The sequence below is a fragment of the Lithobates pipiens genome, unplaced genomic scaffold, assembly GCF_037356315.1.
Source record: "Lithobates pipiens isolate NorthernLeopardFrog02 unplaced genomic scaffold, aLitPip1_a1.2 Scaffold_13, whole genome shotgun sequence".
Lineage (NCBI taxonomy): Eukaryota > Metazoa > Chordata > Amphibia > Anura > Ranidae > Lithobates > Lithobates pipiens.
The window spans coordinates 547,700,898-547,728,441 of NW_027507718.1; the positions used below are offsets into that span (position 1 = coordinate 547,700,898).

Below are 27,544 nucleotides of genomic sequence, written 5' to 3' on the forward strand. Positions count from 1 at the left end.
ATGTTGTTTTTTTTTTTTCACAAAGAGCTTTCTTTTGGTGGCATTTGATCACCTTTGCATTTATTTTTTTACGCTTTACAAAAAAAGGACGACATCTATGGAAAAAAAAAAAGCTATAATTTTTTTACTATAAAAGCTATACAATAAAAAAAAAATCTTCATAAAATTTAGGCCAATATATATTCTGTTACATATTTACACATTTTACATACATGCTAGAAAAGTTATAGCGTCTACACACTATGGGATATATACATGAATATTTACTTTTGTTATGCCGGTGATCAGCGACTTATAGGGGGATTGTGATATTGCTGAGGACAATCTGATACTAACTGACACTTTGTGGAAACCAGTGACACCAATACAGTGATCAGTGTTAAATGTGCTAATATGCACTGTCACTGTACTAATGACGCTGGCTGGGAAGGGCTTAAGCATCTAGGGTGATCAAAGAGTTAAATGTGTGCCTAGTGTTTATGTGTACTGTGTGTGGTGCTTTTACTCGGGGAAGTGATGCCTTTTATTCTCTGCTTTGCAGGGACACAAAATCCATCACTTTCCCCCTGACAGGACAGAGTTCTGCCTGCCTTACATAAAAATTCCCAAAATTCATAAGAACCAAAGTAACCCACCAGGACGACCAATTATAAGTGGGATTGATTCCCTGTTCTCCAGACTAGGGGCCTATATTGATGGTTTTTTTACAAACATTGGTAACTAAAGGTAAATCTTACTTATGTGATAGCAAACAATTGATAGGAGAATTAGGAGGGTTGACTATTGAAGAGAGTGACTTATTGGTCACCATTGATGTGGAGTCATTATATACCAACATTGAACAGGATGATGGGCTTAGTAGCGTCGAGTGGGCATTGCAGCGGTTGTCCGACTTGAAACATGAGCAGATAAAATATCTAATGGAAGGCCTGAAAATGGCAATGAATCACAACTACTTCTGGTACAAAGGAACATATTATAACCAGATCAAAGGTGTAGCCATGGGGGCAAAATATACCCCAAGTGTAGCAAACCTGTTTCTCAATAGATGGGAGGATGAGCAAATTTATGGAGTACACAGGAAGAACCTCAAACTGTACCGTCGATATATAGATGACATTGTTATCGTGTGGGGGGGGGGGGGGGGGCACAGTGGAACAGCTACAAGACTTCTTCAATGACATCAATAATAACATTTACAATATTAAATTCACTGGTAATTACAATAACCATAGTGTGGATTATTTGGATCTACAGATTTACAAAGAAGTAAACAGGCTGGGCACACGTACCTTTTTCAAACCCACTGATCGTAATGGCTACATCCCCACAAACAGCTGCCACCATCCAAAGTGGCTGGGGAACATACCAAAGGGCCAATTGATGCGATTACATAGAAATTGCAGAAGAAGAAGCATTGATTATGAACAACAGGCGGAAACAATCATCGAGAGATTTAAAAATAAGGGATATGACGAAAAAAGGCCTACGTTAGTTGAAAAATGAAATAAAACAAATGGAACGGAATAAATTATTAGAAAACAAAAAAACGAGAGATAAAAGCTAACAACTTACCAATTGCCTTCCTCACTGGGTATAACAGGCAGCACAGAGATGTAGAATCCATTATCAGAAAACACTGGCCCATCCTGAAAGCGGATTGTTCACTTAAAGATATCCTACCAAAAAAACCTTTGTTCATTTACAGAAGGGCACCCACACTGAGGAACAAATTGGTCAAAAATACCATCGACCCTCCAAGGCAAATAAAGATTGCAGGAAATTTAAAAGGTTTTTACAAATGCGGTAAATGCCTCCCTTGTAGAAACAGTAAAAAAAACTGAAAAAAAGAGAACTACCTTCAAGTCATCCTCAAATGAAAGAGAATACAGAATAAATGAGCTTATCACTTGTAAAAGCACCCACATCACCTACATTATAGAGTGTCCTTGCTCCAAGCAATATGTAGGGAGAACTACGAGAGAACTCCAAACTAGAATAGGGGAACGTATTAGGAACATTAAAAAAGGGTACCCTAAACACAGTGTCTCCAGACACTTTAGAGACTTCCACAACCGTGACCCAGGACAAATGGTGTTCTATGGAATTGATAAAATAAGGGCCCACTGGAGAGGGGAGGATAAAACAATTAAAATATCCAAAAACGAGACCAAATGGATATATAACTTAGACACCCTCCAACCACAGGGAATGAATGTGGAGTTGGATCTCAATTGTTTTCTAACTAATTTTTAATTTCTGAGAACCCATTTTAAGAATTTAGTTCCTCCCCCCCCCCCCCTTGTATTAAAGACTACATACCATATGACACAGGATCGAAGGTAACATAGGGTCTGTACCCATAAAACTAATGACATCACATTCAGTGCAACATTCGACCCAGGGACCACATGAATGAATTATGCCAGCCTTTCCAATTGGCTGATCGAATGTTACATTGGAATAAATAAGAAAAATAAGAAAAAGAGGTTTACTTACCATTTAAGTCCCTATTTATATAGGGGCGATATAAAGGTTGGGCCCTAATTGAATGTCTATCCTCAATTGAACACATATACCCTACGTATGGGCAGTATAAAAAGCTTTGGAAAGAAGGCTCTCGGCCTGACCCCATAGAGCCATAAGAAAGATCCGTTATGTCATTAGACCCTCAAAAAAGGACTGAATAATATGGCTCCCTTTCCTTCTATTCTAATAAGTAGTTTACTCCCCCCATCCTAAGGAGTATGTAATTTCAAAATTGATATTATATTACTATTTCTTTTTAATTTTAATTTTTCTCCCTCGCAAACATAATTTCATCTTTATTTATATTTTTTATTTAATTGCATTTAATTCCTTATTTCATATATATTTCTTATCCCATGTTTGTTAAATCCCATATAATTAATTTTTATCCCATATATTTTTTATTTTTTGATTCTTTCCCAGTAGAACAAAATAATTGCATCCATCCTTATGGAAATGTCTTCATCGAACTTATTCATATTGTTTTTAACTCTTTTTAACTCTCTTTTACTATATGGGTTTGCATTATAAAGTGTTTAATTTTTGGAGTTTGGGATATCTGAATATATATTTTTTGATTATGTATGCATACGGTAATTCGTGCAGTGTATTGTATATATATTTTTTATATACTTTTTATATATTTTTACATTTTCTTCCACTGTCTGCTTTGGTTCTGAATGCTTGTAAAAACTGTAGGCTGCAGTGCTCCATAGTAATAGGACTTAGAATTAGGGATGAGCCGTTAAGGTAACAACATACTAATGTAGAATTCCCCAGCAGAAACGTCTTGTGCCCATGGTGCAGATGTAACATCATATGGGATTCAAGCGTGTCATCCCTCATTGAGGGAGCGGTTATATATGACCTGCGCTGATGCAGAGCGCACACCGCACACAACCAAAGTAACATCGTAGAAATCAGGGCATTCCCACATCCAAAATGGCGCGGATTTATCGCGCAAGCGCAGTGGAGCGCTGCACCCTACATAAGCGACAAGGTGCACCAATATGGCCGCTCCAGATGACGTCGCTCTGACGAAACGCATAGGGCGTGGCCAAGGACGTGCACCTTCACACTGGTAACAGACAGCAGCGGCCGGCGAAGCCGTCACACGCGCGATCTGTTTTTAAAGATATTGTGAGTCATTTTTTATACATTGAATAAAAAAGTTTAAATACAGTGTTGCACTATGGATATACTCTTGTTTCCTCCTCTATGCACTTAATAATGGAACATATGTGGAAGTAAAGGGCGAACATTCCCCCAGTACAGCAGAAGCAGAGTCTAAAGAAAGCAGCACAGTGGCTTATACTGTGAACGCTCGGCTAACCCTTCTGAGGGTACTTTCTCTGGTGAGCGCAATTATATCTCTTCAACACTGAGTGGCGCAACGGAGAGGAATGTTCCTAACCTTCCTGCACTAATCACTTTACCTTACCCTTTGCTTTAAAGACTACATGCGATTTTTCAGCAATTTAGAGATGCGATTCTGGGAAATTTCTTTTGGATATTGAAGGACTTTTTTTTGCTATTTGCATGATCACTTTGTACTGTCACTTTTGGGATTCGCAGTTATAGAATATTGAGTTTAGATCACTAAATATTCTGTTGTTTTATTATTTATATATATAGTTTATATTTTTTGGCTGTTCACTTTGGGTACTTTACAATATATATATATAAACCATCACGGAGTTGCAAGCAGTACGCATACAGACATTTAGTAAACGCCACCGTATGGTGGACATAGTCAGAATACATACTTTTTTTTTTTTGGTTAATATATATATTTTTGGTTGTCACATACACACAATAATAAAACACATAAAGGCTAGATCATAGCAATAAATTGTCATATATAGATTATATAATACACACATTTATTTTTTGCACTTAGATGCACGATAAGAAGGGTTCTAGCGCCAAAGCTTAATTTAAATTCTATAGGCAGAGAGTCGATCTGTGAGAAGCAGGTGGACATCCAGTGCCTGCCAATTATACTATATATATATATATATATATATACACACACACACCTACAGTGCCTTGCGAAAGTATTCGGCCCCCTTGAACTTTTCAACCTTTTGCCACATTTCAGGCTTCAAACATAAAGATATAAAATTTAAATTTTTTGTGAAGAATCACCAACAAGTGGGACACAATTGTGAAGTGGAACGAAATCTATTGGATATTTTAAACTTTTTTAGCAAATAAAAAACTGAAAAGTGGTGCGTACAAAATTATTCGGGCCCCTTTACTTTCAGTGCAGCAAACTCACTGCAGAAGTTCAGCGAGGATCTCTGAATGATCCAATGTTGTCCTAAATGACTGATGGTGATAAATAGAATCCACCTATGTGTAATCAAGTCTCTGTATAAATGCACCTGCTCTGTGATAGTCTCAGGGTTCTGTTGAAAGCGCAGAGAGCATCATGAAGACCAAGGAACACACCAGGCAGGTCCGTAATACTGTTGTGGAGAAGTTTAAAGCCGGATTTGGATACAAAAAGATTTCCCAAGCTTTAAACATCCCAAGGAGCACTGTGCAAGCGATCATTTTGAAATGGAAGGAGTATCAGACCACTGCAAATCTACCAAGACCTGGCCGTCCCTCTAAACTTTCAGCTCAGACAAGGAGAAGACTGATCAGAGATGCAGCCAAGAGGCCCATGATCACTCTGGATGAACTGCAGAGAACTACAGCTGAGATGGGAGAGTCTGTCCATAGGACAACAATCAGTCGTACACTGCACAAATCTGCCTTTTATGGAAGAGGGGCAAGAAGAAAGCCATTTCTCAAAGATACCCATAAAAAGTCTCGTCTAAAGTTTGCCACAAGCCACCTGGGAGACACACCAAACATGTGGAAGAAGGTGCTCTGGTCAGATGAAACCAAAATCCAACTTTTTGCCCACAATGCAAAACGATATGTTTGGCGCAAAAGCAACACAGCTCATCACCCTCAACACACCATCCCCACTGTCACACATGGTGGTGGCAGCATCATGGTTTGGGCCTGCTTTTCTTCAGCAAGGACAGGGAAGATGGTTAAAATTGAGGGGAAGATGGATGCAGCCAAATACAGGACCATTCTGGATGAAAACCTGTTGGAGTCTGCAAAAGACCTGAAACTGGGACGGAGTTTTATCTTCCAACAAGACAATGATCCCAAACATACAGCAAAATCTACAAAGGAATGGTTCACAAATAAACGTATCCAGGTGTTAGAATGGCCAAGTCAAAGTCCAGACCTGAATCCAATCGAGAATCTGTGGAAAGAGCTGAAAACTGCTGTTCACAAACGCTCTCCATCCAACCTCACTGAGCTCCAGCTGTTTTGCAAGGAAGAATGGGGAAGAATTTCAGTCTCTCGATGTGCAAAACTGATAGAGACACCCCAAGCGACTTGCAGCTGTAATCGCAGCAAAAGGCGGCTCTACAAAGTATTAACGCAAGGGGGCCCAATCATTTTGCACGCCCCACTTTTCATTTTTTTATTAGTTAAAAAAGTTTCAAAAATCCAATAGATTTCGTTCCACTTCACAATTGTGTCCCACTTGTTGGTGATTCTTCACAAAAAATAAAAATTTTATATCTTTATGTTTGAAGCCTGAAATGTGGCAAAAGGTTGAAAAGTTCAAGGGGGCCGAATACTTTCACAAGGCACTGTATATAACACACAGTGCCTTGCAAAAGTATTCACCCCTTGGCATTTTTCATGTTTTGAGGCAACCTGGAATTAACATGGATTGTTTGAGGATTTGCATCATTTAATTTACAGAACACGCCCACAACTTTCTAGTTTTTTATTTTTTTATTTATTTTTTTATTGTGAAGCAAACAACAAATAGGACAAAATAACAGAAAAAGTCAATGTGCAAAACTATTCACCCCACTAAGTCAATACTTTGTATAGCCGCCTTTTGCGGCTATCACAGCTCCACTTTGGATAAGTCTCTATGAGTCTTGCTACATCTCACCACTGGGATTTTTGCCCATTCCTCCTCCTTGCAAAACTGCTCCAGCTCCTTCAAGTTGGATGGTTTGCGCTTGTGAACAGTAATCTTTAAGTCTGACCACAGATTTTCTATTGGATTGAGGTCTGGGCTTTGACACATTTACATGTTTTCCCCTTAAACCACTCAAGTGTTGCTTTAGCAGTGTGTTTGGGGTCATTGTCCAACTGGAAGGTGAACCTCTGACCTAGCCTCAAATCACACACAGAGTGCTACAGGTTTTGCTCAGGAATATCCCTGTATTTAGCACCATCCATCTTTCCCTCAACTCTGACCAGTTTCCCAGTCCTGACTGCTGAATAAAATCCCCCCAGCATGACGCTGTCACCACCATGTTTCACAGTGGGGATGGTGTTCTTTGAGTGATGTGATGTGTCGGGTTTGCGTCAGACGTAGCGTTTTCTTTGATGGCCAAAAAGTTCAATTTTAGTCTCATCAGAGCAGATCCCCTTCCTCCATACATCAGACCAGATCACCTTCCTCCATACATCAGAGCAGATCACCTTCCTCCATACATCAGACCAGATCACCTTCCTCCATACATCAGACCAGATCACCTTCCTCCATACATCAGACCAGATCACCTTCCTCCATACATCAGACCAGATCACCTTCCTCCATACATCAGAGCAGATCACCTTCCTCCATACATCAGAGCAGATCACCTTCCTCCATACATCAGAGCAGATCACCTTCCTCCATACATCAGAGCAGATCACCTTCCTCCATACATCAGACCAGATCACCTTCCTCCATACATCAGAGCAGATCACCTTCCTCCATACATCAGAGCAGATCACCTTCCTCCATACATCAGAGCAGATCACTTTCCTCCATACATCAGAGCAGATCACTTTCCTCCATACATCAGACCAGATCACCTTCCTCCATACATTTTGGGAATCTCCCACATGCCTTTTCACAAACTCAAAACGTGCCATTTAGTTTTTGCTGAAAGTAATGTCTTTCTTCTGGCCACTCTGCCATAAAGCCCAACTCTATGGAGTGTACGGCTTATTGCCCTCCTATGTACAGATACTCCAGTCTCTGCTGTGGAACTCTGCAGCTCCTCCAGGGTTACCTTAGGTCTCTGTGCTCCTCTCTGATGAATGCCCTCCTTGCCTGCTCCATGAGTTTTGGTGTGCGCCCTTCTCTTGGCAGGTCTGTTGTGCCATGTTCTTTCCATTTGGCTATGATGGATTTGATGGAGCTCCTAGGGATCATCAACGATTTGGATATTTTTTTTATAACCCGACCCTGACTTGTACTTCTCAACAACATTGTCCCTTACTTGTCTGGAGAGTTCCTTGGTCTTCATGGCAGTGTTTGGTTAGTGGCGCCTCTTGCTTAGGTGTTGCAGCCTCTGGGGCCTTTCACAAAGGTATGTCTATGTAATGACAGATCATGTGACACTTAGATTGCACACAGGTGGACGTCACTTCACTAATTATGTGACTTCTGAAGGTAATTGGTGGCACCAGAGCTTTTTATGGGCTTCATACCAAAGGGGGTGAATACATACATACATGACAATTATCAGTTTTAAATTTCTGAAAATAAGTTTTATGTATATGTAGCACTAACCCCCAAAGGAGCTGCTGGTTTGATTGGGCTTACCGTTACCTTCTTCTCCTCGATTTGTGTCTAGGGGTTTCCCCGTGGTAGATACCCAGCAACTCTAGAGACTGACGACAGATCCGCATGAAGGGATTTTTATTGCAAAAACTTAGGCAAAGAACAGTCTCTTTAAAATAGGATCAGAGGGTTAGGAAGGAAATTCAGGTACTCTGAGTGTCAAAGTCAATAATGAAGAACTTGCTTACTTTGACTGAATCCAGACAATAGCCATTCACAACTGGATGATCACTCAGGTTGGACAGTCCCTCTCTCACAAGGCTCAGCAGCCAACAAGGTGCTTTACTCAGGAACAAGTCTCTGCCACAGACGTTGTTGTAGAAGTTCAGGAAACTAAAACTTGTGGAACACTTGTGTGATACCTGGATCTTTCAGCCAGCTTGGCGATACCCACGAGACCGGATTCACTTAGGTACTTCAGCCCCTCCAGACTCTTGCTAAGAAGCCAACCCGTACGTGGCCTTCTTCTGAAGAGTCCTCCCCTGGATAGCTACGAAGTTACTAGGCTTCTCCAACTACCGGAGACGGCACCGGACCACCTCGGAATCCCTCTTTAGTTTCCTTGCCTTGGGCTAGCCAGCCTCGAGACAACAACTTGGGTGGATGCACACCCCAGGCCATAGCCTTCCTGGGGGCTTGTCAGGAGGACCAGGACCATGTAGTCAGAACGTACTTCTGGACCGGAACCCCCGAACCACGTGACATCCGAACCTTAAGTACCCTCCCCCAGAAAGCACAGCAAGAGTGACACTCCCACTGGGCGGGCTCCGAGAGAGAGAGTAAACTTAAAGCACCCAACTAGACTGTGGTTCCATGCCTGCCAGGAGAGACAGCGCCCCCTAGGGCCAGGCTGAATATCCTATAGTCCAGTCAGACTGATGCTGAGGTCCACATTTAGAACAATTGTACCTGAACCAAACTACAGTTCTGGTGTAACATTAACTTTCAAAAACGCATAGCGTGTGCTCTTCAGGAGCCGCCGCTACATCCATATTTTTCTAATTTTACACCAACTATTGTGTTCTGATCCATCACATAGATTTCAGATTAACCACTTGCCGTCCGCCCTATAGGCAATTGACGGTGGCAAAGTGGTTGCATAATCCTGATTGGACGTGATCAGGATTATGAGCCGCTGCACGCCCCCGGGGGCGCACATCGCGGCGATCGTTGTTGCTGTGTGTCAGTCTGACACCCTGCAACTACGATCTCAGTAAAGAGTCTCCGACAGAGACTCTTTACCACGTGATCAGCCGTGTCCAATCACGGCTGATCACAGTGTAAATAGGAAGAGCCGGTGATCGGCTTTTCCTCACTCGTGTCTGTCAGACGCGAGTAGAGGAGGGCGATCGGCTGCTCCTCTGATAGGGGAGGGGGTCTGTGCTGATCGATTATCAGCACAGCCCCCCTGAGGATGCCCACACTGGACCACTAGGGATGCCAAGCAAAAGGTAATCCTCCCTAGACAACCAGGGATGCCAGTCAGTGCCACAATGGATGCCAATCAGTGCCCATAATGGATGCCAATCAGTGCTCACAATGGGCATCACTGATTGGCATGCATTATTGTTTGGCATCCATTAGTACAGTATAACATAATACAGTGCAGCCTATCAGTGCCCACCTGTGCCGCCTATCAGTGCCCACCTGTGCCGCCTATCAGTGCCCACCTGTGCCGCCTATCAGTGCCCACCTGTGCCGCCTATCAGTGCCCATCCGTGCCGCCTATCCGTGCCCATCTGTGCCGCCCATCCATGCCAATCTGTGCAAGCTATCAGTGCTAATTTGTGCCACCTATCAGTGCCCATCCGTGTCGCCCATCAGTGCCACCTATCAGTGCCACCTATCAGTGTCCATCAATGCCACCTCATCAGTGCCACTTCATTGGTGCCACATCATTGGTGCCCATCAGTGCCACCTTATCAGTGCCCATCAGTGTAGCCCCATCAGTGCCCATCAGTGAAGGAGAAAAAACGTACTTATTTACAAAGTTTTGAAACTGAAACAAAAAAAACATTTTTTTTTCAAAATTTCCGGTATTTTTTTATTTTTAGCGCAAAAAATAAAAACCGCAGAGGTGATCAAATACCACCAAAAGAAAGCTCTATTTGTGGGAAAAAATGATAAAAATTTCATTTGGGTACAGTGTAGCATGACCGCGCAATTGTCATTCATAGTGCGACAGCGCTGAAAGCTGAAAATTGGTCTGGGCAGGAAGGTGTTTAAGTGCCCCCCGGTATTAAAGTGGTTAAAAAAAAAATATTGAACTAAAGGCTGTAATGTAACAAAATGCCAAGGGGGGTGAATACATTTGCAAGGTACCAATATATATTAGTTCTGCACAGAACGGATGCCCGGTAGCAGTATATCTGCTATAGGACGGTCACAAACTGGTTAACATAGCAGAGATTTTTTGTTTTAAAGTAGTGAACCAAATAGAAACCATGAACAATATGTTCTTCAGGAAAAAAAAAAATTAAGTTAGGAAATAAGCCCCAGAGTCAAGGTTAGGTTGACCAACATATACTCACATGGCCACATGTGGTCTGGGCATCCAACGATCACTGATCCCGGGTCACAAAAGAGTAAATACAACAAAAAACATGCAAATTCCTCTAATATGGATCACCCAGTTAGGTCATAAAGGAAAACAATCTTGATCAATACCCACTTGTTTTTTTACATCTGTTTACGAAGAAGAATATCCAGTAGATCACTCTACAGAGGAGGAACACTCCCGGAACCCAACCCCACGCTGCTGGGATAATCTCTCCTGAAACACAGAAAATAAAGAGAATGAGGTCTCACGTACATCTACAGCGGCTAAACGGACGTTTAGGAGAAGTTTGGCGTTTTTTTTTTTCAGCAGCCCCTGAACTCTCCTCAAATGTTGTCCTATGTATTATATACATGTACACTCAGTCGCTTATAACGCCGCGTACACACGGTCGGAATTTCCGACAGAAAAAGTCTGATGGGAGCTTTTTGGTCGGATAATCCGACCGCGTGTATATGCCCCATCGGACTTTTTTTGTCGGCATTTCCGACGGACTTAGATAGAGAACATACATTTTTCTGTCGGAAATGCCGACGGAGCTTATCCCATTGGCAAGTCCGACCGTGTGTATGCGGCATAAGAGTTTAGAGGCAGTCGGGTTTACTGACATCTCTTTGAAAGCAGATAAAATCGCGTCCAAGATGGTAGTTTACCAACATTTCAAACGCCAAATGCTTGTAAACGCGTATAAACGTTAAGAAACAGCCACTCTTTCAGCCCATTGTTTTGAATAGAAGTCGCATACTGTTGGCGCTATATAAATCATGAATAATAATAATAATAATAATAATAATAATAATAATCAAAGTCGAATCCTGATTATTTTGACTTGAGTCAAAATTTAAAAAAACATTTTTTTTTTTCATTTGGTCTGGTATGGATCTTGAAAAAATGCTAAAATGTAAAAAAAATAACCTGTAGAGGGGTCCTCCCTAAGATCAGACCCTTTGCTCTGGTATGGATTTTCAGGGGAAACCCCATGCAAAAAACAAAACAAAACAAAAAAAAAAAACACAGGGTAGCCCTCAAAATCCGTACCTGACACTTATCCGAGCATGCAGCCCGACAGATCAGGAAAGGCGGGGGGGGGGGGGAATCGAGCGTCCACCCCCCAGACCATACCAGGCCACACACCTTCAACATGGGGGGTGTGGGTACCTTGAGGCAGGGGGGCCTCTGCACCCCTCCCTCCACCCCAAAGCACCTTGTCCCCATGTTGATGGGGACAAGGGCCTCTTCCCGACAACCCCGGGCTGTGGGTGTCGGGGTCTGCGGGCGGGGAGGCTTATCAGAATCTGGATACCAGAGCCTGGGACCCCCCCATGTGAAGGAGTATGGGGTACATTGTACCACTACCCATTCACCCCCTCAAAAAAACGCAGTTTAGTGCAAATAAAAACACGAGAAGTCCTTCCTCCGGTCTTCTCTGCTGCAAACCAGTCCTCTGATGCTGCCTCCCGTCTTTGTAACACACCCGTTCTCTGCTAGATATTATATAGCAATGGGGTGTGGCCATCCAATGATGTCACCCCTTGTGGCGTCACATGGAGGAGGAGGGGGGCGCGTGGTGATGTCACCGGATTGCCACGCCCCATGACTATACAAGAATGGGGCAGAGATGGTACAAAGACCGGAGACAGCGCCGGAGGAGGACCGGGTCGGTGGTGACGAACACAGCATAGGCGGAGAAGACCAGAGGAAGAAGACCGGAGGGGCAAAAAGGCCAGGTGGAATGATTCGACTTGGATGTGACTTCTATTCAAATCAATGGGCTGAAAGTTGGATCAGTAAATGGCTTTCATAGGGAACCATTCATTTTGAATAGAGGCTGAGAAACGCTGCTGAAAGCTAATGCGGCTAAACGCAAAAAGCTAGTAAAAACGCGTTTGTGCAGCTGCTTTTTCCTGCCGTTGGTAGTGGCTTCGCAGCTTGTTTTCTGTAACGCCCCGTGTACATGAGGCCTAACTATGATATATAATAACATAGGTAGAAAAATAATGCATTCATAAAGAATTAGATAAATCCAAACATGTTGCCTATTTTTTCAAATCTCTTAATCGGTTTGACTTTAACAACCGTCTTAAAGTGCGTTTTGTTTTAGACGAGGAAGGATTAGACCCCTGTTGGGTTTTTACTGCGATTTGGGACTCCATTAAAGAGATTTCCCCTCAATTCCTGTCCTGCTGACAATTGATTTACCAGACAGGAAGTGAGGAGAACTCTCCAACAGCAACACAGACAGAAATACAAATTTTTTTTTGTTGGTAGGGTAGAACAGTGGTCTCCAAACTGCAGGCTTGGGGCCAGATGCTCAGCCTCTGCTTGCCTTTATCCAGATCTTGGGTCACTATTCCTCCCACAGACAATAATAGGACACGATTCCTCCCTCTGACAGCTGGTAGAGGAAGACTAACACTCTGTCAGATATTTATTTTGGTATCTAGGACAGCAAGAGGAAGCCAACAGGAGTTCCAACCCTCCCTCAGTCCCTCATCCAGGTCCCCCAGCTGTTGGCATTTTCAGGTGCGGAGACCACTAATCTGGTGCCACCTGAGAGCACTGGTCCTTCTCAGCTCTCCACTGTTATCAGTCTTCTTCTGGATCCTGAGAGAACCCCACCACTGGACATTCAATAGGAAGTGTCCATGTCACTGAGTAACCAAAGAAGAACCCATGCAGGAAGAAGGCTTGGGAACAGGAAGTCACATAACTTTAGGGTAAGTAGACAGGGGCATTTCAATTTTAGCAATTTTTTGTTACTAGAGCAATCAGTTAAAGGTTAGGTAGCTTTATGCCAGAGATGAGCTTTACATTTTAAGCTTTTATTTGCTTTGAATTTGAATGCATCTCCACCATTTGGGCAACATACAGTATATACCAAAGATCATAACGATAATCATGTCTATAATCGTATGATGATATAATCAATTATAAATCAAGTCTATAAATTAATCATATTTTTCCTAGGAAGAAGTAATGACTGAGGAGAACAGACATCATTTGAAAAACACTCATGTTATCCTTCAAATTTTGAAAAAGGAAGTCCCTATTCCATAGAAAATGATATATACAACAACTAGACAGGGATCTGAAGAACAGACTACAGCAGCCATTCTCAACCAGAGTTCCTTCTTGAGCTATGGATTGATTAAACTCCAATTTGATGGTAACTGCAGAGTTCTAGGGCCAATGTCATTTAGCAGAGTCACCAACATGACAACAGTGATCTTTTTTTGCATGTAAGGAACATTCTTCCCACCGATCACCAATGTAAGGAACATTCTTCCCACTGATCACCAATGTAAGGAACATTCTTCCCACTGATCACCAATGTAAGGAACATTCTTCCCACTGATCACCAATGTAAGGAACATTCTTCTCACTGATCACCAATGTAAGGAACATTCTTCTCACTGATCACCAATGTAAGGGACATTCTTCTCACTGATCACCAATGTAAGGAACATTCTTCTCACTGATCACCAATGTAAGGAACATTCTTCCCACTGATCACCAATGTAAGGAACATTCTTCCCACTGATCACCAATGTAAGGAACATTCTTCCCACTGATCACCAATGTAAGGAACATTCTTCTCACTGATCACCAATGTAAGGAACATTCTTCTCACTGATCACCAATGTAAGGAACATTCTTCCCACTGATCACCAATGTAAGGGACATTCTTCTCACTGATCACCAATGTAAGGAACATTCTTCTCACTGATCACCAATGTAAGGAACATTCTTCTCACTGATCACCAATGTAAGGAACATTCTTCTCACTGATCACCAATGTAAGGAACATTCTTCTCACTGATCACCAATGTAAGGAACATTCTTCCCACTGATCACCAATGTAAGGAACATTCTTCTCACTGATCACCAATGTAAGGAACATTCTTCTCACTGATCACCAATGTAAGGAACATTCTTCTCACTGATCACCAATGTAAGGAACATTCTTCTCACTGATCACCAATGTAAGGAACATTCTTCCCACTGATCACCAATGTAAGGAACATTCTTCTCACTGATCACCAATGTAAGGAACATTCTTCTCACTGATCACCAATGTAAGGAACATTCTTCTCACTGATCACCAATGTAAGGAACATTCTTCCCACTGATCACCAATGTAAGGAACATTCTTCTCACTGATCACCAATGTAAGGAACATTCTTCTCACTGATCACCAATGTAAGGAACATTCTTCTCACTGATCACCAATGTAAGGAACATTCTTCTCACTGATCACCAATGTAAGGAACATTCTTCCCACTGATCACCAATGTAAGGAACATTCTTCTCACTGATCACCAGTGTAAGGAACATTCTTCCCACTGATCACCAATGTAAGGAACATTCTTCCCACTGATCACCAATGTAAGGAACATTCTTCTCACTGATCACCAATGTAAGGAACATTCTTCTCACTGATCATCAATGTAAGGAACATTCTTCTCACTGATCACCAATGTAAGGAACATTCTTCTCACTGATCACCAATGTAAGGAACATTCTTCTCACTGATCATCAATGTAAGGAACATTCTTCTCACTGATCACCAATGTAAGGAACATTCTTCTCACTGATCACCAATGTAAGGAACATTCTTCCCACTGATCACCAATGTAAGGGACATTCTTCCCACTGATCACCAATGTAAGGAACATTCTTCTCACTGATCACCAATGTAAGGATCATTCTTCCCACTGATCACCAATGTAAGGAACATTCTTCCCACTGATCACCAATGTAAGGAACATTCTTCCCACTGATCACCAATGTAAGGAACATTCTTCTCACTGATCACCAATGTAAGGAACATTCTTCCCACTGATCACCAATGTAAGGAACATTCTTCTCACTGATCACCAATGTAAGGAACATTCTTCTCACTGATCACCAATGTAAGGGACATTCTTCCCACTGATCACCAATGTAAGGGACATTCTTCCCACTGATCACCAATGTAAGGAACATTCTTCTCACTGATCACCAATGTAAGGAACATTCTTCCCACTGATCACCAATGTAAGTAACATTCTTCTCACTGATCACCAATGTAAGTAACATTCTTCTCACTGATCACCAATGTAAGGAACATTCTTCTCACTGATCACCAATGTAAGTAACATTCTTCTCACTGATCACCAATGTAAGGAACATTCTTCCCACTGATCACCAATGTAAGGAACATTCTTCTCACTGATCACCAATGTAAGGAACATTCTTCTCACTGATCACCAATGTAAGGAACATTCTTCTCACTGATCACCAATGTAAGGAACATTCTTCTCACTGATCACCAATGTAAGGTACATTCTTCTCACTGATCACCAATGTAAGGAACATTCTTCCCACTGATCACCAATGTAAGGAACATTCTTCCCACTGATCACCAATGTAAGGAACATTCTTCTCACTGATCACCAATGTAAGGAACATTCTTCTCACTGATCATCAATGTAAGGAACATTCTTCTCACTGATCACCAATGTAAGGAACATTCTTCTCACTGATCACCAATGTAAGGAACATTCTTCTCACTGATCATCAATGTAAGGAACATTCTTCTCACTGATCACCAATGTAAGGAACATTCTTCTCACTGATCACCAATGTAAGGAACATTCTTCCCACTGATCACCAATGTAAGGGACATTCTTCCCACTGATCACCAATGTAAGGAACATTCTTCTCACTGATCACCAATGTAAGGAACATTCTTCTCACTGATCACCAATGTAAGGATCATTCTTCCCACTGATCACCAATGTAAGGAACATTCTTCCCACTGATCACCAATGTAAGGGACATTCTTCCCACTGATCACCAATGTAAGGAACATTCTTCCCACTGATCACCAATGTAAGGAACATTCTTCTCACTGATCACCAATGTAAGGATCATTCTTCCCACTGATCACCAATGTAAGGAACATTCTTCCCACTGATCACCAATGTAAGGAACATTCTTCCCACTGATCACCAATGTAAGGAACATTCTTCCCACTGATCACCAATGTAAGGAACATTCTTCTCACTGATCACCAATGTAAGGATCATTCTTCCCACTGATCACCAATGTAAGGAACATTCTTCCCACTGATCACCAATGTAAGGAACATTCTTCCCACTGATCACCAATGTAAGGAACATTCTTCTCACTGATCACCAATGTAAGGAACATTCTTCCCACTGATCACCAATGTAAGGAACATTCTTCTCACTGATCACCAATGTAAGGAACATTCTTCTCACTGATCACCAATGTAAGGGACATTCTTCCCACTGATCACCAATGTAAGGGACATTCTTCCCACTGATCACCAATGTAAGGAACATTCTTCTCACTGATCGCCAATGTAAGGAACATTCTTCCCACTGATCACCAATGTAAGGAACATTCTTCTCACTGATCACCAATGTAAGGGACATTCTTCCCACTGATCACCAATGTAAGGAACATTCTTCTCACTGATCACCAATGTAAGTAACATTCTTCTCACTGATCACCAATGTAAGGAACATTCTTCTCACTGATCACCAATGTAAGGAACATTCTTCCCACTGATCACCAATGTAAGGGACATTCTTCTCACTGATCACCAATGTAAGGAACATTCTTCTCACTGATCACCAATGTAAGTAACATTCTTCTCACTGATCACCAATGTAAGGAACATTCTTCTCACTGATCACCAATGTAAGGAACATTCTTCTCACTGATCACCAATGTAAGGAACATTCTTCCCACTGATCACCAATGTAAGTAACATTCTTCTCACTGATCACCAATGTAAGTAACATTCTTCTCACTGATCACCAATGTAGGGAACATTCTTCTCACTGATCACCAATGTAAGTAACATTCTTCTCACTGATCACCAATGTAAGGAACATTCTTCCCACTGATCACCAATGTAAGGAACATTCTTCTCACTGATCACCAATGTAAGGAACATTCTTCTCACTGATCACCAATGTAAGGAACATTCTTCTCACTGATCACCAATGTAAGGAACATTCTTCTCACTGATCACCAATGTAAGGTACATTCTTCTCACTGATCACCAATGTAAGGAACATTCTTCCCACTGATCACCAATGTCTGTATGCTGCACTAGAGTCCAGGAAAAAATCCAGACATACCACAGTGTCGAAAAGATAATCCACTACAGTTATATTGAAGTCAAATATAAAACTCCAAGGCAGGATACATACAGTGGGGGGAGAGAGGGGTTAACGCATTTTATACACTTTGCTTTTTCATAATCTGAAGACTCAAACACTGAGCACATTAATATAATGATTGTGTAGCTGTCATGATGTGCAAGCTTGGAGGATCCTACGTCCAGCAGTCCCTCACTTGTTAAAATCACTATCCACTGTCACTACTCCTGTCAGCCTTGCAACAGAAGGAAGGGGATTACTATGACATTGTGTACATTATAGAGATATGTGCACTAAAGATCAAAAAAAAAAAAAAAAAATTTAAATAAATGAAAATATATAAATCCAAAAATGCAAAATACCAATAGCCAAAATATTTCTAATAAACAAAACCAACCAACAAAAACATTAAAATAAAGAAATAATAAGATGGAGAGGCCCCCAGGAGACATCAAGTTTAATCATAAAAGTGTGTGATGGTCTCGCTCAAAATTTAGACCCTTCGGAATTAGTGTCTTTAAGTAAAAAATCCAAAAAACGGCTGCTTTGCACAGTAAATCACCTCCCCTGGGTTGCCTCCTAATCTCCTGTATGCTTAAAGAGGAGCTCCAGATTCCTTCCAAAAAATTAAAAGTCAGCAGCTATAGCAAGAAATAATGTAGCTGCTGACTTTTAATACAAGGACACTTACCTGTCCAGGCATCCAGCGATGTTGTCACCTAAACCGATTCTTCAGTCGGCTTTGGATGCTGCCACTGCCATCTCTAGTAAGGGAATTGGGAAGTGAAGCCTTGCAAAAAGAGTTTGCGTCCCCCCAAAAAATTTGGAGTACCAGCTGCCACTGGCGAGAGCTGTTCTGCAAATTGTGAATGTCCCCATAGTCCTCTGGGACCTGTGATGTGTCCCAGAAGTCTGTGGCACTGGAGGGGGGGGTTCAAACAAGCAGAGCTTCCCTTTTGGGTGGAGCTCACTTTAGGGCTGCATGCTGCCCCACCCCAATGCTTGCTATTAAAATTGTTTGCTACATTTGTAGAATGTTTTTTTCTGTATGTTATAGATCACGCAGCCTTCGTGTGGTCCTGCCTACATATTGTATGTGCCAAATTTTACAAGAGGTAAATCAAGTATTTGGTAGAATGTTCCACTTCTGTCAAAGGGGCATGACCGAAAAAGGTCTGCCATTCGGCATCTGATTGGCGCTGACCACAATGTTCTGGGGGGGGGGGGGTCAGTGGAGAGATCCCTGTACCAACAGCGGATTGTTAGTACAGGATCCCCTCCCAAGCTATTTTTTTTATTGTTCAGCCCGCTAGGTTGAGCAAAAATAAATAGGATTTTTATAACAGCTTCTGCATACCAAGCTGTTCTGGGCCACGCTGGGGCCACCAGAAGCACCGACTTCTTCTCCTGCCCGATCCTGCAAAGAAGATTGGCAGTAGCAGAATAGGAGGGAACGCATAAATCAGAGATAACTGATGCCATGGAGTTACCAACATATCTGTCCCGCATGCAAGAGGATCTCTCATTCTTGACACAAAGTTGTTCGACCTTGTTGTTGAACCTGGACGCAAAGAGATCTACATCCGGAACCCCCATCTCTGGCATATGGCCAAGAAGACGTCGGGGTGAAGAGACCATTTGCCTGGGACTAACTGCTGGCGGCTCAAGTAGTCTGCCTGCCAGTTCTCTACTTCCAGAATAAAGACTGCTGATATACATGGCACATGTCCTTCTTCCCAGATTAAGATCTGGTTTACTTCTCCCTGAGCTGCACGACTCTTGGTGCCCCCTTGGTGATTGATATAAGCCACTGCTGTGGCATTGTCGGACTGGATCATGACAGGGCAACTCTGCAACCTGAGTGTCCAAGCTTTTACGGCTAGATACGCTACACGGATCTCCAGCATGTTGATGGGTAAGGCCCTCTCGGTCCTGGACCATCTCCCTTGGACAGACGACTGTTCCAGGACTGCCCCCCAACCCGAAAGACTGGCATCTGTTGTTACCACTGTCCAGGTAACTGGTAAAAAGGATTTTCCTTTCCGCAGATTTTCGGGTATCAACCACCAGCTGAGGCTCCGACACGTTGTAGGGGACAGATGCAACCTTCTTGTATCAGGCCGATAGGATACTGTTTTGCAGTAGCCTTGAAGGAGACTGAGCGTAGGGAACTGCTTCGAATGAAGCCACCATCTTCCCCAACAACCTCATACAAAGACGAATAGAAGGACCCTTCTTTGCCCTGACTACCTGAATCAGTTCTCTTATAGCACGGATCTTTGCTTGGGGTAGAAATACCCTCTGCTGGGCTGTATCTATGACCAGACCCAAATACTCTAGTCTTCTTACTGGTTTTAAAGAAAACTTCTCTAAGTTGAGAACCCAACCTAGGCATTCCAGGTAGTTTACTGTGGTGACCAAATTTTGGCCCAGGCGGGCTACCGACCGGTCTATCAACAGCAAGTCGTCTAGGTATGCTATTATTGTTATACTTTGGGCCCTTAATCTGGCCAGAGGAGGGGCCAAGATCTTTGTAAACACCTGAGGTGCAGTAGCTAGCCCAAAAGTCAGAGCTACAAACTGAAAGTGGCATTTTTCTACTTCAAAACGCAGGAACTTTTCATGAGCAGGGAAAATAGGTACATGCAGGTACACATCCTTAATGTCTATTGACACCAGAAGTTCTCCTCCTTGTAGGATGGAGACTACCGATTGGATCGATTCCATGCGAAAGGACCACATCTTTAGAAATCGGTTTAGATCTTTGAGATCTAGAATGGGTCTGACATCTCCGTTTGGCTTCGGTACCAAGAAAAGGTTTAAATAAAACCCCAGTCCCTGCTCTTGCATGGAAGCTACCATAATAACTTTTTGTGACAATAGTCGCTCCAATAGGGGGAGAGACTTCTTTTTCTCTGGATCTCTGAGTACATTTGATCTGAGGAAATGAGAAGGGAATTCTCAGAATTCTAGTTTGTAACCTAGAGTTATTGTGGAGACCACCCATTTGTCCCGAAATTCCTCCTGCCAGAGCCCTGAGAACTTTAGTAGTTTTCCCCCCCACTCGAGTGAGCGGGGGCGCCCCTTCATAAGGAGGTCTTAGCATTTTGTCTAGAAGACCTTCTCCCCCAGGACTTCTTTTGTCCCTGGGGTTGACTCTGAGTTTTAACCTTAGAGCCTGACAGAGGAGGCCGTCGTGACTGCCTGGAGGCTGATGCCCCTGGCACTGGAGAAAGCGCCCGTTTAAAGGAGGGACGTTTACTCCTTTTCTTGACTGGTAAAAGGGTGCTTTTCCCACTAGAGATCCTTTGGACATAATTGTTCAAATCCTCTCCAAACAGTTTTGAGGAGGTTTCAGTGAACCCAGAGAAGAAGTGGATTCTTTAACTGACTCAGGTACGGGTAACTTAAACGTGGAAAGGACCAATCCAGCAAGAATTTGCACCAACATTTTCTCATCCTGAGAAGCTGAAGAGGGCCCTTCTCCACTAGATTCCTCAGAAGTGGAATCATCAGTCTCCTCCCGATCCTCTGAGGGGGATTCCTCTCCTTTATCCCAGTGTTCCTCACTCTGAGGGTCCTGGGTGACAGAGGGGGGCCTAGTGCGTTTTCTTCCACTGAGTGAAGATGCGATTAAGGCCACTAATCTTTCCTCTAAACCATTTATGGTTGAGGAAAAAACCTCCTGTGTAATGTACACAGGGGCTGAAGTGCCAGAAGCAGCTGCAGCCCCTGACCCTCCTCCCTGGGTCCTGCAGGGGGGGGGGGGGAGCTGCAGAGGGGGGGTCCTCAGAGCCTGAAGGGGACCCCTTAGAGCCCATATTCTTCGGGGTACTTGTACCTCTTCTACCCATAGTGCAAAGCAATAAAAAGTAGAGGTACCACAAAAAAATGCACTAACTGCTGAGCACAGTAGTTCAGCAATTGCCGCTGCTACTAAGACTCAGTCTGGTGCCAAGTAAATGCTGCCTGGGAATGCCTGTGTCCTCCACACTCACATGCGCCTGTCAGCTCTGTGTCCCTCCATAGGCTGGGTGCATCTGAAAAAGAGTGCACTTTAAAGCCTGTGTAGCCTAGTGCTCCACCCTCCCCTCCTCCGACCACTTCCACTCCCCCCCTCGCTTTTTAAAAACGAGTGTTTCCCATGCGAGCAGAGGCTCTAACCCTGCTGACAAGCATGGAGGGGAGGCTGGGGCAGAGGAGAAGGGAAGGGCCGGTGGATGTGTAGCCGCTGTAATGGCGGCGGCGAACAGCGGTGGATGGTGGCGGGTGGTGCGTTATGTTACCGCACTCTGCCCAGGCCTGTCTCGGTCCCCTAATCCATGGAGGGAGAGTCCCGGAAGGAAAAAAACCCTTACCTTCATCCTTCCTGGAGCATGGCTGGAGGAGCATAGAGCGTGGACACCAGGCAGACAAATCAGGTATGAAAGGTATGTGCTTTTGGCAGCCCCCGGTGGCGACTATAGGCATAGCATACATTTACTTAAAAGGAGAAAACCTACTAAAATTAGAAAAATTCTTGAGGAGTCTCCCTTACCTTATCCAGCTGCAGGGTCTGAATAACACACCCAGTCTTCACCTTTCACGGTGGGCTTCCGTTAGTGAAAAAACCTTCAGAGACTGGGGCCCCCTTGAATAGGGGGATCCTCAGTTCTGGGCCCGTAAAGCACCCTTCCAGGAATGTGGCTGAAAAAAACAAATACTGGATCCCAGGGTCCAGCTCTCTAAAAAGAGAAGCGTTACAGGTAAAACCTCGTTTCTTCGGGCACGAGGCCCGGGTACCATCCGATTCGGCCTGGAAAAGACACTTTGAATGGATCCGGTTGCATAGCTGGCCCCAGTAAGGATATTCCAGCGGAGCTCAGCACATCTTTACTTGTGACCAACACCTAAGACACTGGCGAAAAAACTGAGGTACCTCCAGTAGGGGGAGGGGTTATATGGGGGATTGAACTTCCTGTCTAGGGTGTGCCAGTGTCCAGTCACCTAGTGATACCCTATAACCCACCAGTAATTACTGAGTCACTGTGTCCCATGATGTACGAGAAAGAAAAAAAAAAAACCCCACAAGAGATAGCTTGTACCAGGCTTAAGTCCCGATTCACACTGCCACGACTTCGAATTCGACATGCTGGTGCGACTTCATCGCGGCTCGCATGCGACTTTTTTTTTTACCAGAAGTCAATGCAATTCATATTGAAGAAGTCCCACCAAAAAGTAGTGCAGGAACCTCTTTCAGAGTCAGAGCAACTCAAGTCGCTCCTTTTAGAACAGTTCCATTGCTGCTAATGGGGTGCAACTTGTCCGGCGACTTTGAACTCTCAAGTCGCACGACAGTGTGAAGCAGGGCTTAGGGAGTAGACCATCTCTGAACTAATTATTAACAGCTGGACAATTTAAAGTGCTACTAAACCAAGGACCCTGCAGTCACTATATCTGGTCTCCCACAGAACATGGAAATGCAATTATTTTAGTAAACATAAACCGCTAAATACCTTTTCTCATCAGCAGTATATAGCAGCCTTGTGACTTCTATCAGTGTCTGGTTAAAGCTCATAGGAGGAGTTTTCATACTGCACTGGCTGTCCTATCAGGATGCAGGACTCCTGACCCTCTGTCCGGACAGTGCTGATTGGCCCTGTGCTGATCACATTCAATCTCCTAGGGAAAAAAAACAAAAAAACTCTCCATTAGGGGCGCCGCCCCCCCAAGCCATGCGCCCGACCCCTAATCTACATGCAGGGCGCTGGACGCATGGATTCCAATGTTTTGTTTTTTTAGAAGAACGCGATTAGAGCTGGAGGCTCCAATTGGCTTCAAAAAGGATGTGCTCCAGGCACAGAGCACTTCCCCCCCCCCCCGGAGCCCACCCAGTTGTGTGACGCTAATGTCTTCCTCTTTCGCCTCTGGGCCAATCATGAAGCGGGCCTTGAGACCCGATTGTACGGGAGTTCTAAGACCCCAATTGGCTGTGCGTCCTAAATCCTGATTGGGTGGGAAGAGAAGCGTCTGCTGGGACTCGGGACCTGGAGGGGTGGGGTGGCTGGCAGGGGGTCGCCCCCCCCCAAAAAAAATTGGTGCCTATAGGTCTTGCTAGCAGCAGGGCCAGTGAAGCCATCAGAAGACTCTAGTAGCGGGCAAGCTGGTAGGCAGCAGACTAAGGCAGGCTGGCACCGGCGACAGCAGACAGCTGAGATGGCTGCTGGTAGCAGATAGTAAGTCAGCCGGAATAGCAGCGTGGTAGGCAGGTACCAAGGACAGCAGGCAATAGGGACCGGCAGGCCGGGTCATACACAGATCGGGCACAAGGCATAGGCAGGAGCATGGTCAGGGAACAAGCCGGGTCTGGAACTGATCAGTAAAGCCAGAGCCAATGGAGCAGACAGAAGCAGAGGTCAGGGGACAAGCCGAGGTCAGTGCAGGAGGAGATCAGAGATTGGTCAAGGCAAGCCGGGTCAGCAAATGGAATCGGGATACAGGATATACATGAAGCTGAAGACAGAGTCCGATCCTGAGCACTGGCCGAGTTGAAAAAGCCAGTTTGACATCAATATCTGTCACAGGGGCACTTGAGCGCTGGCGCGCACGTGTACAGGGTACAGGGTTTAGGCGTGCAATACACACAGGGTACAGGGTTAAGGAGTGCGTTATACACAGGGTACAGGGTTCAGGCGTGCATTACACACAGGGTACAGGGTTCAGGCGTGCATTACACACAGGGTACAGGGTTCAGGCGTGCATTACACACAGGGTACAGGGTTCAGGCGTGCATTACACACAGGGTACAGGGTTCAGGCGTGCATTACACACAGGGTACAGGGTTCAGACGTGCATTACACACAGGGTACAGGGTTCAGACGTGCATTACACACAGGGTACAGGGTTCAGGCATGCATTACACACAGGGTACAGGGTTAAGGAGTGCGTTGTACACAGGGTACAGGGTTAAGGAGTGCGTTATACACAGGGTACAGGGTTCAGGCGTGCATTACACACAGGGTACAGGGTTCAGACGTGCATTACACACAGGGTACAGGGTTCAGACGTGCATTACACACAGGGTACAGGGTTCAGGCGTGCATTACACACAGGGTACAGGGTTCAGACGTGCATTACACACAGGGTACAGGGTTCAGGCATGCATTACACACAGGGTACAGGGTTAAGGAGTGCGTTGTACACAGGGTACAGGGTTAAGGAGTGCGTTATACACAGGGTTCAGGCGTGCATTTCACACAGGGTACAGGGTTCAGGCGTGCATTACACACAGGGTACAGGATTAAGGAGTGCGTTATACACAGGGTACAGGGTTCAGGCATGCATTACACACAGGGTACAGGGTTCAGGCGTGCATTACACACAGGGTACAGGGTTCAGGCGTGCATTACACACAGGGTACAGGGTTCAGGCGTGCATTACACACAAGGTACAGGGTTCAGGCGTGCATTACACACAGGGTACAGGGTTCAGGCATGCATTACACACAGGGTACAGGGTTCAGGCGTGCATTACACACAGAGTACAGGGTTCAGGCGTGCATTACACACAGGGTACAGGCGTGCATTACACACAGGGTTCAGGCGTGCATTACACACAGGGTACAGGGTTCAGGCGTGCATTACACACAGGGTTCAGGCGTGCATTACACACAGGGTTCAGGCGTGCATTACACACAGGGTACAGGGTTCAGGCGTGCATTACACACAGGGTACAGGGTTCAGGCGTGCATTACACACAGGGTACAGGGTTCAGACGTGCATTACACACAGGGTACAGGGTTCAGACGTGCATATCACAGAGGCCAGTTTACAAAAATGACATTCCCACCAAATTCCCCCCACCGCACCAGTACTGAGCCTCCCTATCCCAAATTCCCTTGTATGCTTGCTTTGACCCCCTGAATACCAGGACATTTATCAATGTATCTTGGTAGACAAGGTGTTAGACTGTAAAGGAGTATGACATTTTAACCACTTATCTAGGGGGCACCATCACCCCCTTCCTGCCCAGGCCAAATTTCAGCGTTCAGCGCTGTCGCATTTTAAATGGCAATTGTGCGGTCATGCAAAACTGTACCCCAAAAAAACCAAAAAACTTTTTATATATTTTTTTGAGACAAATAGAGCTTTTTGGTGGTATTTAATCACCACTGGGTTTTTTTTTTTTGCTAAACAAACAAAAATTGCTAATTTTTTTTTATTTAAAGTATTTCTTCGTTTTGGTTATAACATTTTGTAAATAAGTAATTCACTGATGTGAGCTGATGAGAGTACACTTATAAGTGCCACTGATGGGCGGCAATGATGGGCACTGATAGGTGGCACTGACAGTCATCAATGATGGGCACTGCTGGGCAGCACTAGTGGGCACCGACAGGCAGCACTGATGGGCACTGATAACCATCAATGATGGCCACTGACAGGCAGCTCTGGTGACCACTGATGGCCACTGACAGGCAGCACTGGTGACCACTGATGGCCACTGACAGGCAGCACTGGTGACCACTGATGGCCACTGACAGGCAGCACTGGTGACCACTGATGGCCACTGACAGGCAGCACTGGTGACCACTGATGGCCACTGACAGGCAGCACTGGTGACCACTGATGGCCACTGACAGGCAGCACTGGCGACCACTGATGGCCACTGACAGGCAGCACTGGCGACCACTGATGGCCACTGACAGGCAGCACTGGCGACCACTGATGGCCACTGACAGGCAGCTCTGGTGGCCACTGACAGGCAGCACTGGTGGCCACTGATGGCCACTAACAGGCAGCTCTGGTGGCCACTGACAGGCAGCTCTGGCGGCCACTGACAGGCAGCACTGGTGACCTCTGGTGGCCACTGACAGGCAGCTCTGGTGGCCACTGGCAGGCAGCTCTGGTGGCCACTGACAGGCAGCTCTGGTGGCCACTGTTGGGGCAGCACTGGTAATCAATGCCCTGATTGTCAGTGTAGATGTCCCGGATATGGATTGGCGCTTATCGGCTCTCCTCTCCTCACACGCTGCCAGTGTGTGGAAAGGACTGCAAATCCTGCTTAAAATGATCAGCTGTGAAGGACAGCGTGAGAAGCACGATCGCAGGAGATATGACGCCCTCCTGGCAATGTGCGACCGCGCTGTAGCCATCATTCGGCTATAGCACAGCTGTGAAGTGGTTAATCACTCACAGACCGCCCGCCGTTGTACCCCAGTATCCTCCTCTTCGGCCGGCGGTCTGCTTCAAGATAAAAGTGGTCTCTGCGGCAGATTCGCCGTGAGATCAATTTTATTGGCAGTGGGAGTGGGCTCCCCCTCCTGCTGATCTCCAGTGCCGGGGCCGCCGGTAGCGGCGGAGGCAATTGGATTTTCTCCCTAGCTTGGCATGAAGACGATTGAGATGGCCCCCACTCGTCTCCATAACACCCGCCCATAGCTCTTAAAAGGTACATTTTTTTTTTATGACATTAAATTTATTTATTTTTTATTGCATTTTAGTATAAATATGAGATGTGAGGTCTTTTTGACCCCCCAGATCTCATATTTAAGAGGACCTGTCATGCATTTTTTTCTATTACAACGGATGTTTACATTCCTTGTATTGGGAATAAAAGCGACACCATATTTTTTTTTTTTTTTTTTTT

At 44.5% G+C, this 27,544-nt stretch overlaps 1 protein-coding gene across 3 annotated transcripts in view; it reads right to left on the minus strand.

The window, feature by feature from the left end:
* Positions 1-27,544, minus strand: part of LOC143975821 (uncharacterized) — a 57,697-nt gene that overhangs the window by 12,739 nt on the left and 17,414 nt on the right. For all 3 annotated transcript variants that reach the window (XM_077478378.1, XM_077478377.1, XM_077478379.1), the window contains one exon: positions 10,854-10,955. In XM_077478378.1, the coding sequence (XP_077334504.1) occupies positions 10,854-10,955 (102 nt within the window). The remainder of the gene's footprint in view (positions 1-10,853; positions 10,956-27,544) is intronic.